Source organism: Pinus tabuliformis, chromosome 4_1, assembly GCF_031772625.1.
Source record: "Pinus tabuliformis cultivar Carrire ecotype Pingquan chromosome 4_1, CPIR1, whole genome shotgun sequence".
In the NCBI taxonomy this organism is placed as follows: Eukaryota; Viridiplantae; Streptophyta; class Pinopsida; order Pinales; family Pinaceae; genus Pinus; species Pinus tabuliformis.
In genome coordinates, this window is record NC_142303.1 from 175,304,908 (window position 1) to 175,318,808 (window position 13,901).

Here is a 13,901-nt window from a genome sequence, read left to right on the forward strand (position 1 = left end):
TTGCTCCAACAAGAAAGGAGTCGAGGAATGTTTACTTAGACTGGAACAACATTTGGGATGTCTTCCACTTGATCAAAGTCAAGTGACTATCTATTCAAGTACATTCCTCTAGCCCCAAAGAAATAGGGGTTATTCCTAAAAGTAATCTCCTCGTCATCATCTGATTCAAATAGGAACACAAAGTATCCATTTCTAACTGCATATATGCCCAATCTGCCCTTCATTTTTTCATTCTAGGTCTTCTCACCCCATTGTTCTATGGATTTGGGAGATGGCTACATGCCATTGAATTTCCCAATCAATGCATGATCTGAAAACATGAGGATGGAGCAACAGATGGTGGAAAGGAGCGACACAAAAGGAATGTTTTCAGACCTTTTTGATAAATTTAGAGTTCGAATCCTAGGTTTTGTGCTTCTTTGGGAGTGATGTTATTAGAGTCTGAAAGGTCGCAACAACATCTAGTGGAAGGGGAGGAGTCACGTCTAGGCAGAACATTGGAGAGCGTGAGAAAACAAAAGTTAGGGTTAGTAAAGGGGAAGCATTTTGCAGAGCAGATAAATCCTAATTTCATTATATATATATATATATATGTAATAAAATTAGGATTCATTGCATTATATAAACTCAGTTTGAAGGCGAGGGTCTTTTATAGTATGATTCAAAAGGTCCATTATATATATATATAAAACCTTCATTACATTCCCCTTGACTGCCTATTAGAGTACTAAAAGGACAAATTCCATATATCCTCCAAAAAACTCCACTAATAACAACATATATGCATAACATAACAAAATGATTAATTTAAATGAAAGAATATATATATTATGAGATCTGGACACCCTGAGCACCATTTTCGTCCTCGTTAACCTATTATGGAATGCTTCTTGGAACACCTTCACCTCGAGCTTCAGACTTCATTTCAGGCTCCCTCATTTGCTAAATTAAGCTCTTCATTAGCTTTCCTCTCCATAACTCTCATTGGGTTTCCCATTCTGAATTCAATCATTTCTGTGGCTAGCTAGAAATGGTCTAGTTTAAGCTCCAATATCCCCATATGTCTAGTCACAAGCTCAATCTGCACCCTAGCTTTAGTTGTGATTATCTCTGCATGGTGCATGATCAAAGAGATAATAAAGTCAAGCTCACCTGCCGTCATGGCAAGAACCAAACCAAGATCTTCCTCGCCATCCCTTAGATTGCACCCCATAACCTCTAAATTGATTCGAAGATGATGGAAAATTCGACAAATAACTACTCTAGTTTCTTGCTCATCACTGTTAGTCTCTCTGAGTAACCAGTAAATAATGATGCACCTTCCCCACTTGCATTGGTTCTGCTCCAAGCAACATTAAACACTACTTGTGGTGCCATAACTTGAGACACATAAGCCGTTATGAAATGCGAAGCAATCCAACCTAATTCATAGAGGGAAGCACCACTAAACTAAAATCCAACCCCGTAGATTGATAGATCACACATTTGAACTCAAGTGCATTTAAAATTATCCTCGCTCCATCTGTCTAATGTCATTCCCAAGGTGACATTGCCTTTTAGATGTTGTTCATGATGCAATTTTCCAAGTCTACCAAGAGCCATCACATCCTTACATTTATGATGAAGTCTCGATTATCCATCAGAGAATTTAATGCCTTAGTCTAGAACCATATTCTATGCTTAATGCGCCTTAGCATAAGATATTTAATGACGAGACTCAAAATCACTAAGGGATTGGTTTGATAGTTTTATTTCCTTCATCAAATATTATTTCTCCCTAATTTAAGTGAATGCCTTGGTTGGCCAAGGAATCAACTACTTCATTAAGAGTTCTTCTAATGTGATAGAAATCAATTGAGTCAAATTTGTCCACTAGCAACTTATTTCGATGTAATATAGGAGGAAGAGTTGGATCATCATTTATTCGACAGTTTATAACCTACTGAATTACTATTTTGGAATCTTTAAAAACTGACAATTGTCGAAGTCCTTTAGAGAAGGCCAATTCCAAACCCTGCCATAAAGCAAGATACTCCACCCGATTGTTTGTTGCAATTCCTAAATCCCAGGCAAATTGAGTCTCTTGTTCTTTGTCGAGGCGAAATATAACCGCTCTTGCACCTACCTCCCCACTAATTTCATTCTATATTACTAATGCAAACATAAATAATTATTAAAAGATAATATTATTCATTTTTATGAAAATAATCTTTTGGTGTAAATCACATAAAGATACATTTGTTGGCACATTTCGAACCAACGAGTGTGGTTCATCGTCAGGACAAGTTGAAGAATCAGATCATGGCCACAGGTTAAATAGGGATAACAAATCTTCCAACAGCTAGGTTTGACAATATTATTCATATTAACTATATTTAACATAGAAAAAAAAAATCAAATCTTTTAAGATAGTAATTTTATTTATCAAATTATTATTATTATTATTTTTAATTAATCTCTTTAGATTTTGGAAAAATAAAATAAAATAAATCTATACTAATATAACCTACAATCTAAATGTAAGATTGTAAATGTAAACAACAGCCCCATTGACCTTGCGACTACGTTTAGTCCTACTAATCTATATTTTTTCCATTTTGCTTTAAACGCCTTATAAAGTATCGTCCGAGGCATGGAAAAGTCTCGCGTCCATGCCATTTAGGAAAACTTTAGAAAACCATATAGAAACCCTATTTTATTATATTTCTGCATTGACAACCCATGAGGCACTCCTGATTTCCGTAAGCCATTTGATTTTTACCAAAAGTCCCTTCTCGCCCAGAAGACTTTTGGGATCGATGGTTTCTCGGTGCGCACACACAGAGATTCCAACCTGCAATGGGGAAGAGTAGTGTTGTATGATTGAATCAAAGGACCACGGGGTTACTGCAAAACAAACTACTCCTTTCTCAACGCCATCTATTCCCAGTCTTTAATTCGCAATATCATTCTACATGTAACCCTGTGTACGTTCTTGAAGGCTTCATCCAAAGGCTTCCATCCTTCTCATCTTTTTCAATTCAATGGCAGCGTGCGGGGTTCGATCCCTGCTCAGGACCATTTCTAGACACGGCCCAAAACCGCTAGTCAGTGGCGGTTTCACGGGAGCGGATTCGGCATCGTCGTCCTTTGGACGATGGACCGGCGCTGAAAGACAGTTGGGATCGGCTGCACAGGGTGAAACGATCCGTGCCACTTTGTTTCCCGGAGATGGCATTGGCCCTGAGATCGCCGACTCTGTGAAACAGGTGGGTACATCCGGCATCTCTCTATTAGTTAGCAATAATGATAACCCGTAGATGATTACAAGTTTAGCAATCCACTCTTGCATTCTGTGAGTTCAAACTTGTTTTCTAAAGAGATGGGTATTGTGCAATTGAGTTCCGTCTATGTGAAATTTTGGCTGAAAAACTCATGGTATTAAATCAATAAGGTCAATGTTGCATGTGCTTATTGATTTCAAAAGTAATATATGATGCATTGAGAAAAACATGGTTTCTGTTCTGCTGCTCATGTAACTGCCTGCCTTGCGTTATGTCATGTCTATCTGTAGCTTCATAGTTGCCACTTTTGCGCTTGACTTTACGAAGCAGAAGACCTAATATTGTTTGTTTATTATAATAATGCTTTGAATTTGAGAAGAAAGAAATAAATTATATTAACACCGCTATGACCAGATGTTGTCGACATGACTAGGAATTTCATAGAGTATTATTGTACATCAACTAAATTTAAGGGTGATATGGAGTGATCAAATGATTACATTCTCATCATCCCACAGTTGACTGTTGATTCTTGAAGGATATCTATTTTGATGTAAAGTCATTTTTCACGAAATGGATGCGCATCTCCCTAAATTGCTGCAAGAGGTTGTTGGCTACAAGTGTTAGAACGTTATAAGGCAATCATAATAACTGTGATGCCCGTCAATCTATATAATGTCATCACAAATTTGTCTATTAATCGACAACTTAAATTATTGGCAATATCCATGTATGTGCAGGTACTGTACAGTGAAACACGGTTAACATAAATTCATTTGCATCTGGGTGCTGATATATGGTTTGGCAATGGATTGTATATCTTTTGTTAGTCGATTGGTAACAACAAATATGCAATGTGGAAGTCTGTTTAAATGTTTGTTGTGAGGACCCTTGATTGACATTGGTACGGATCCTACTCTATTTCCTTGGCATGGAAGACTTTTGATCAAAGATGTCTTAAATTGATCTTGATGCCCTAACCATAAGACATTGATGAGTGTATGTACATGCTGTAATTTTTTTTTTTTTTTGATAAATTTTTTTTTATCATTTTTATTTCCAATAAAAAAAATTCGCTTTCAGAGATTCGGGTAATCATATTCCTGTTTCTACCTATAGCGAAAAAAACCCAAAAATATCTTCCTGATCATGGTTATACTGGTGCATGAGAATACTGTCCTTAACATTTCTTATAGAAAATTATTTAAATTTCTTTAGGGAGCAAATAGACACAAACAAGATAATGTACATGCTTTGCATACACTTTTATGTTTTCCAATTTGCAGTGTGGTTTTCATCAAATATGACACATTGAAAATGTGATTTGAGTGGTATGTGTTGAAAATAGTAGTGAGAGAAGGTCCTTCTTGACTTGTGCCTTAGTCAAGAAAGACTTCAATGTGTTCTTCTTTTGTCAAGTACGAGTTCATAGCGAATGACGAGTTAGTTTGGCTCATCCACAGAGTTGGTGGAACAGTTTAGCAGACTTCTAACAGGCAGTTCTAATTTAGAACAGGACTAGTTGGAGAGCTACAGTTTTGATTGAAGCAAGGACGTGTTACACGAGCAGTAAACTCAGTTAACAAGTTGAACTTCAGTTGTGTTCTAAATTCGCACTTACCAGAATTAGTATGATTGAATTGCTTAATTGCTTAAAAGGAGGTCGAAGGCACAGCTTGTATTCATTACTGTCTTGCACAAGTTTGTGTGTGAGAAGAGTTCTTTGTTGTGAGTGATTATTAGAGGAGCTGGTGTGTAGTATTGTAGAGAACTTCCTTGTTGCAGATTTGCACTAGGAAAGAGGAGTCGCACCCTAAGTAATATGGAGCCCTCTGCGCTAGGAAATAGGCAGCCTGTGCACAAGGAAATCGGGCCTATCTCAGTGCAAGGAAGCAGGTGAGAAGAGGTCAAGTGTTTGCAGGGTGTGTCCAGCTAGTATAGTGAGGACAAGTGTCTTCTCTGGGTCACTGTTTGCCTTGTAACAAGTCAGATTGCTTAGTCTCTATCAATAAAGAAAACTACAGCAAAGCAGAGGATTTTCCCAATTGGATTCCTTAGAAAAGTTGTGTTGTGTGATTGTGTATTTATTTCTATTCTATTCCGCTGCAATTAGTAGAGAAATTCTGTATCTTTATGAAAAGAAATTAGATTTCAGATTGTTCATATAAGCAGTTACAGAATTTTGTGGAATTTCTACATGGTATTAGAGCAGAGATCAGTATAAAGACCATCACAATCCATCAAGTGCATTCGATCAAGAGTAGGAGGGCAAGCCTGAGGTGCCGCAGCCCTAAGGAGCCAAGCCAAAGTGTGAAGAAGAGGATGAAGTTAGTTCTGTTTCCCTAGTTGAGCTGAGAGGCTCATTCTGCAGCCCAGTGTGAAGGTGATGTGTAAGTATCTCCGTCCGTCTCAGAATAAAAATAAAATATTCTCTAAATAGAAAATCAATGTTGGCGTGTAGGAGTAGATGCTGGCTGAGCTTTTTTGGAAGTTCTGGGCAGATATCATCAGTGTAGCAGGCTGCATAAGTTTGGGATTTAAGAAGAGGATCGAGACCCCTCTGAGCAGTGTATTGAAGGGCTGTAAGGCCTAGTTTCTTGTAGGAAAGTGGGCCGCATACTCTAGTGGAGCAGCGCAGGAGATGAGGGTCTGTATGAGGGGAATAGTGCAGGTTTTGAGGACTGTTTTGGAGGCCAAAAGTAGGGCACAGCTGTATCTGTTCAGGAACCCTAAAGGGAGGGAAAAATACTCAGAAAAGGGTGCTAAGATCCGAGTTCTTTTAGGACAGAAGTATATGCCTTGAAGAGGTAAGAGATTGTCTTTCTAAGTTGATCGTTTCAAAGTACGGAGGGCTGTCAATTAGGGAAATTGACAACAATTTATCTTACCCCAGTTCAGTCATCCAAAGGATGTTCGAAGACTGATATGTGGGCAGTATTTGATTCCCCAGTTGATACTTATCGCATATGCAAGAACAGTTCCATAAGTCAGCCCTATGTGGTCTAGTTCAGAGAAGAAAAGAGGCTGAGACCTAGTTCAGATTGTGGAAAGAACAGTGGCTGTTGGGATGTCTTGAAATGGAGGTTAGTGGGTAGAATCAAGGAAATGATGGAGGTCTGTTCATAGGTGATGAACAACAGTGCTTGGCAGCCCTAGATTAGTCAAGGTGTTGATTGTGTGTGGGCAGTTTTGGAGACCTGAGAAGAGCGACAAAGGAGCTGATTCGTCACAGTGAAAAGGCAGGTTTGCAAGCCCTAGGATTGTCATTTTTGGAGCAACCAAGAGACAACAAGAGGGCAGTTTGGTGAAGCCCTAGTTCAGTGAATGCAGGGAGCCATCTCATTGATAAGAGGGCAGTTTGACAAAAACCCTAAGAATGTGATCCTTTGGAGCAGCAGAGAACATTGTTAGTGGGCAGCTTGGAAGTCCCTAAGAGCTGACGATCTTGAAGGAGCAGGAGAGCAGCTGGTGGGCAATTTGAGTAGCCTATGTTCAGTATTCTTGGAGCAGCCAAGAGAGATTGATAATGGCAGATTTGACGGCTGGAGATGCAAGCATTCTGAAGTAGCAGAAGTTGCAGTGATCCGCAAAAGAGGAGGCAAAGTACTTGCCAGATGTGTTCCAAGGGCATCCTTCCACGTGACCGGGAACAAGAAGAATTTCTGCCACCTGAAGGAGAAGGACATGCAGTTTCAGATTGAGCTAGGAGATGATGGCAAGTAAGTAGCTAGAGGAGTTGATACTGTCAGTTTTCCAAGGGAGCTTGGTAATCCTCTTCATCTAAGAGATGTCCTCTATGTTCTAGGATTAAAACATAATCTTCTTTCAGTAGCTACCCTTGAGGACAAGGGTTATGATGTCATCTTTAGCAGAGGTAAGGCTCACCTCCAACACTTATCTCTTGGATGTAAGAAGCAGATAGGTGCGAGGATGAAGAATCTCTACAATTTGCAGGTAGAGACAGGCACAGTCTTGAGTCGCAAGGCAGGAAGTGAACAAAATAAAGGGAGGGACAAATCCTCAAAAAAGAGTGCTAAGATCTGAGTTCTTTTAGGACAGAAGAATATGCCTTGAAGAGTTAAGAGATTATCTTTCCAATTTGATCGTTTCAAAGTGATGGAGGCCTGTCAATTAGGGAAATTGACAACAATTTATCTTACCCCAGTTCAGTCATCTAAAGGATGTTCAAAGACTGATATGTGGGTAGTGTTTGATTCCCCAGTTGATACTTATCGCATATGCAAGAACAATTCCATAAGTCAGTCCCTATGCGGTCTAGTTCAGAGAAGAAAAGAGGTTGAGACCTAGTTCAGATTGTGGAAAGAACAATGGGTGTTGGGACTGTAGGTTGGGATGTCTTGAAGTGGAGGTTAGTGGGTAGAATCAAGGAAATGATGGAGGTTTGTTCATAGGTGATGAACAACAGTGCTTGGCAGCCCTAGATTAGTCAAGGTGTTGATTATGTGTGGGCAGTTTTGGAGATCCGAGTAGAGTGACAAATGAGCTGATGTGTCACAGTGAAAATGCGGGTTTGCAAGCCCTAGGATTGTCATTTTTGGAGCAACCAAGAGACAACAAGAGGGTAGTTTGGTGAAGCCCTAGTTCAGTGAATGCAGGGAGACATCTCATTGATAAGAGGGCAGTTTGACAAAAACCCTAAAAACATGATCCTTTGGAGCAACATAGGACATTGTTAGTGGGCAACTTGGAAGTCCCTAAGAGCTAACGATCTTGAAGGAGCAGGAGAGCAGCTAGTGGGCAATTTGAGTTGTCTATGTTCAGTCTTCTTGGAGCAGCCAAGAGAGATTGATAGTGGCATATTTGACGGTTGTGGATGCAAGCATTCTGAAGTAGCAGAAGTTGCAGTGATCAACAAAAGAGGAGGCAAAGTACTTGCCAGATGTGTTCCAAGAGCATCCTTCCACATGACCGGGAACAAGAAGAATTTCAGCCACCTGAAGGAGAAGGACATGTAGTTTCAGATTGAGCTAGGAGATGATGGCAAGTATGTAGCTAGAGGAGTTGGTACTGTCAGTTTTCCAAGGGAGCCTGGTAACCCACTTCATCTCAAAGATGTCCTCTATGTTCTAGGATTAAAACATAATCTTGTTTTAGTAGCTACCCTTGACGACAAGGGTTATGATGTCATCTTTAACAGAGGTAAGGCTTACCTCCAAAGCTTATCTTCTGGATGTAAGAAGTAGATAGGTTTGAGGATGAAGAATCTCTACAAGTTGCAGGTAGAGACATGCACAATCTTGAGTCGCAACGTAGGAAGTGCACAAAATAAAGAAGTGATGGTTGAGCGAGAGCAGGATAGAGCTCTCAAGATGGAGTCTCAACTAGTATTGGGTCGAAGTTAGTTGGCAGTTCGATCGACTAGCAAGATGATGAGGATGATATCCCGGGGTGAGTGGAGGCAGCCACTCAATCGGTGACTTCCAGTATAGGGAGAGTTTGACCCAAGTGGGTAGAGGAATTGTTTAAGGGAGATTAGGAGAGAGTTGGATCTTCTAGTATCACCTTCAGCCAGAAGAAGCAACCACATAGGTACAAGGTACATGGCACTTATGACTGAAGTGATAGACTCACGGAGAATGTGATAGTGTTGGAGATAGATCCAGGTGGACGAGGTTCTTCCATAAGCACCTTCCTAGCTAAGAGGTGTTGAAGGAAAGGTAACTAGGTTCGGTCTTCATAAATGTACTTTTGATATTTGTATTTATTCAAGAAAAGAAATATTATTTTTATAATATATGTCAATGAGTTTCTTGCTCATTGAAATAGGTCTAACACATGTTAAAGTGCTATAGGTGAGTCAAAGAGTCAAAAGAATTATGTTGAAGGCCTTAAGGGCATGTTACACTAGGTATACTTATGTACTAGAGTCAAAGAAGACACCTCTAAGCAAAGTCAAGTCTCCTCCAAGCAAAGGCACATCAAAGGAAGCAATCCATAGCAAAGAAGACAAGTTGGCCCACAGTCAGCAAGTCGACCTTCAAGTTAGCCTAAAGGAGGGACAAACCTCTATATATAGGTTGTCCACTCCTTCAACGTCAAGCATTCATTACTCTGAAATCAACGAATAAGGAAGACGAGTTAAGGGTGAAGAGAAAGTGAAGAAAAGGAGCCTCTAGTGCAGCGAAGAAGGAGGAAGAAATACTGAGCCTTGAAAGTCTATTATAGGGCTAAAATATAGTCACACCTGCGAAAAGGAGAGGGTCTCCTTGCGGTCATAGCAACCATCTATCACAGTCACATGAACTTCATTGTTTGGGCTAGATAGTTAGGCCTATAAGGCCTCTCACTCAAGCGAAGAAGGAAGAAGTCAATCTCACAAGAAATCCCCTCACATGTGTGAAGAAACAGGGTTGCACTACTGTAATAAAAGGTCTGCAACTATATCTCAATTAAGAGCTCGGCTGGGCAAGAGAGAAAGCTCTCCTTATGTGTACTAAGGATCAAGGATAAACCATCTCTTCTAGAGCTCACATAACAAGGTCTATCATAAGTTGCTGGAAGAAGGAGGACGAAGTGTTTGGGAATGAAGTGCCGAAAGAAGGAAGACTAAGTGTCGGGGAACAAAGTGCAGAAGGGAGAAAGGACTTGACTTGTGCTTGGAGGACATTCTAGTAAAGGGCCTAGGGTTTGGCATTTATCAATAAAAGCTTCAATAATAGAAACTTACCAGAGTTTTCCTCTCAAGAGAAGAGAGGTTTTGGCCCTGACAGAGAGCCAACATCTTGTGTTCTTGTTCTTATGTTTTTGGTAGCAATTTGATGAAGTACATACACATGCATTAATAATAATAATAAGAAGATTAAGCTAACAAGAAAAAGTAAAAAGACTCCACAAATTGTTACCAAGTCAAGAAGAATCACACTACACCTAATTGCCCTTGATTATTCAACATAGTTTTAGAGCTAATTTAACACATCAAGGAAAGGGCATCTCAAGAACACTCATCAAGGAAGGACATCTACAAAAGTTGAAGCATCAAGCCAAGAAATCTCTATCACATCAAGGACAAGAAGGTCTACCATCCATCACTCATCAAGGAAGACTACAAAGCAAGAAGAAGAGCCTTACATAAAGGCACCTACAAGAAGAGCAAATCAAAGAAGAACCTACATCAAGCCAGAAGTCATCAAGCAAATCTCATCATCAAGCAAGCCCACTTGGAAAAAGCAACATGAAGAACATCAAGATCTAAGGAATGCAAGCCATCAAGTCTTCAAGGAGAAAGCAAGTCCACTACATCTCAAAATCTATCAATTAAGTATATGCCCCCTTATGAATATACACCAATGTCTTTTTGCAAGGAAAGCAACAAATTGGTAGGTACTAATAAGTTTCTTGCATGGAAGAAGAGGACTGATTTACTTTTCAAGGAGAATGAATTTCTAGAACACATCAAAGGGAATATCACTATTCCCGCTAAGGAACAAACTCAAGCCTTAGCCAAGTACAATAAGGATGAGACGAGCTCAAAGGATTCTAATAGAATCCATCAAAGGCTCTCTCATTCCTATGTCTTCAAACTTGAAACATCAAAAGGAATCTATGATAAACTAGTAGAGCTATTCTCGGTAACCATAGCTGGAGAAGTGATATCTATACGAAATGAATTGTACAAAATGAATATATCAAAGGAAGGAATAGCTCCCTACTTCACGAAGATCTTTGAAATGAGGGATCAACTTCAAGAGCTAGGGGAAGTCATGTCTGACAGAGAAATGACAACTGTAGTACTCAATGCTCTACCCGAGGATTGGGGCAACTTCACATCAAGCATATATGCCAAGAAGGAAGCCACCCCACTAAGTGAAATGTGGTCTCTATGCAAGATAGAGGAAACAAGACTTAAAGCAAAGGAAGATGTGGGATCAAAGGAGCAAGCATTTGCTACCATGGCCAAGAAAAAGGGAAAATTTGGCAAATTTGGTCCACGAAGAACAAACAATAGAGATATGTCCAAAATCCAATGCTTTGGATGCCAAGAATATGGACACTACAAAAGGAATTGTCCTAAATTGGAGAAGGACAACAACAACAAAAGAAAAGGGAAGAAGCTCATGTGACTCAAGAAATGAAAGAAGAAGACAAGAAGCAAAAGAAGGAAGATCCTTCGGATCTCTACTATGACTAAGTCTACTTCTTTACTTAAAGTCTTCTTTCAAAGTTTTGAGTAGTATAGGAGCATGTAGGAATAGAATAAAATTGCATGGCTAGAAACATCTTCTAGAATCTAGAAGCATGATGTACATAGAGTTCAAAATACTCATGTAAAAGGAGCATTTTTTGTTAGGATATTCCGACACATAGGATATAGTTAAGTTCAACTTGGTCTAGTTTAGAGTTAGGTATAGAGTTAGGTAAAGTGTGTTTCTTTACCGTTGTACATATTGTAACTTACAATCCGACGGTCACGATATGTAGTGATCCGACGGTTCACTCTCACCTCGGTATTATCGACACTTGATCCGTGGCTTGACACCCGATTGGTCCATGAGTTCTATTTAAAGCGCATGGAGGGTCATTGTTCGGGTAATCCGTGCATGAGAGAAGCTTATGTAAATTTTCATTCTTTGATTAATAAATTGCCTGTAGTACCCACGTTGGGACAGGCCGTGGACTGTTTCCCTCCTTGCACTCTGAGGGTTTTAACCACGTCAAAAATACTGGTGTATTGATTTGAGATCTGGTTGTGAGCGGTGTCCTTTTGGTATTCTTTCTGAGGAACTTACCCTGTAAATTCCTACATGGTATCGGAGCTATTTGAGGGCCGCGTCCGTTGGTGATCCAAATCTGAAGCCGGTAGAACTGCATGCGGCTGTTGTTTCCTAGATCTGCTGTTTCTGACTGCTTTCGGGCCGAGAGGATTGCTCTGTTGCGTTCGGAGCATCTGTTTCAGTGAGGAACCCCTTTCGTTTCACGCGAAAAGGTTTCCGGTAGCCCTAGCTGCGTCATTTTTCAGATCGGGAGGTATACAGTGTTTTTTGCAGTTTACTGTTATTTTCTCTCTGCTTATTTCGGTTTCGGTTTATTTAGCCTTTTTTTTACCGGATCTATACCTTTCATTTCTGCGTATGCTCTTTGCCCTGCGACTCTGTGCGATCTGGGCAAATCAGAAACAGAAAGGAAGGATTTTTCTCATGCGTATGCTCTTTTCCCTGCACCTTAGTGTGATCTCGGAAAATCAGAAACATTGAGAAAAATATTTAGTTTTTCGGCTAAAGCTAACTTTGAGATTTTTTTTAAAATTTCTAGTTTTTTGGCTAAAGCTAACTTCGAGCCGCAAGGTTCGTTTTTCTTTGCATATTCGTGTTGGGTTTTGTGTTTTGTGTTTTGTAGGGAAAAAGAGCTTTCTCAAGGCAAGCACGCAAATCAAGGCCCCCCCTCTCTCTCTCTCTCAAATTTTTTGTATAGATCAATTGGTTCAAAGCTATTTTAAGAGAGTAGAGGTCTTGGGTTCAAGTCTCCATTTTGTGGGGGCGGATTTTTTCATTCCCGCACATTCGCGCACTTTGCCGGCAACGTCAACAATTTTTTTTCAAAAAGCCATAACTTCTTCATCCGGAAGCCTTTTTCAGAGCCGTTTTTTTTTAAAACCGCCTATTTTTTCGAGATCTATCCATTGGACCACTTACTTTCAGCATCTTCAGCTTCAGTTTTTTTTCAAAAAATGGAAAGTCCATGCCAAGTCATTCTTGACAGCACTAACTACTTCCAATGGGTAGCCTACATGGGAGATTTACTTAGAAGTAAAGGTCTCTTCAGAATAGCCACAGACCAAGAGAAGAAACCAAAAGATGAAGACAAGGCTGAAAAATGGGAAAATAGAAAAGATCAAGCACGTGGTTTGATAGGAATGTCTATTTCTCCTGATCTTAGATTCCACATTGCAGAACTTGAAACTCCTCATGAAGCATTAGAAAAACTCGCTAAAGTTTTTGGGATTAAAAATGAAATTAGAGCCCATCAACTTGAGAATGAGTTGCTTACTTTGGATCCTAATAATTTTTCTTGCATTGAAGATTTCTTGTCCAAATTCAAGACCCTTAGATATCTCTTGGAAGGTGTTAAAGTTAAGAAAGAAGATGGTAACCTTATTTATTCCATCCTTACTAAGTTGGGACCAGCCTACTCTGTATTTGTTTCCACTTTCCATTCTACAAGGGAAGCTTTCATTTGTCAAGGCAAAGACTACAAGCCCCCTTCCTTTGACTCCTTTTGTGATTCCTTAATAAGAGAACAAGAAAAACTCTTACACCTTGGTCTTCTTAATCTTGGAAACTCTTCCTCGAAAGCGTTAGCCGCCCAGCAGCAACCAAATTCAAAGAATCCTAAGAAGTCATATCCTCAAAAGAATGGTCCTAAACCAACTCAGCCTCAAGATGAAAGATCATTTCAGCAAAATGATAAGACCAATAAAAACAAATGGAAGAAGACTGATAGACATTGTAACTTTTGTAATCGAGATGGCCACTTAGAATCTAAATGCTTTAAGAAGATGGAAGCCTTGGAAGCCGCAATGAAGAAACATAACATCCATGTGGAGCCTACTTCAACTTCAACTTCCGGAATGGCACTTTCTGCATGTCATTATCAATCATCTCAGTCTGGTTATGCATTAAA

At 39.7% G+C, this 13,901-nt stretch overlaps 1 protein-coding gene across 1 annotated transcript in view; it reads left to right on the plus strand.

The window, feature by feature from the left end:
• The first annotated feature begins 2,638 nt into the window (after nt 1–2,638).
• The window catches only part of LOC149174758 (isocitrate dehydrogenase [NAD] catalytic subunit 5, mitochondrial-like), a 117,301-nt gene continuing 106,038 nt past the window's right edge, over nt 2,639–13,901 (plus strand). The window contains exon 1 of the mRNA XM_089419406.1: nt 2,639–3,248. Coding sequence (XP_089275532.1) covers nt 3,024–3,248 — 225 coding nt within the window. The 5' untranslated portion in view covers nt 2,639–3,023. The remainder of the gene's footprint in view (nt 3,249–13,901) is intronic.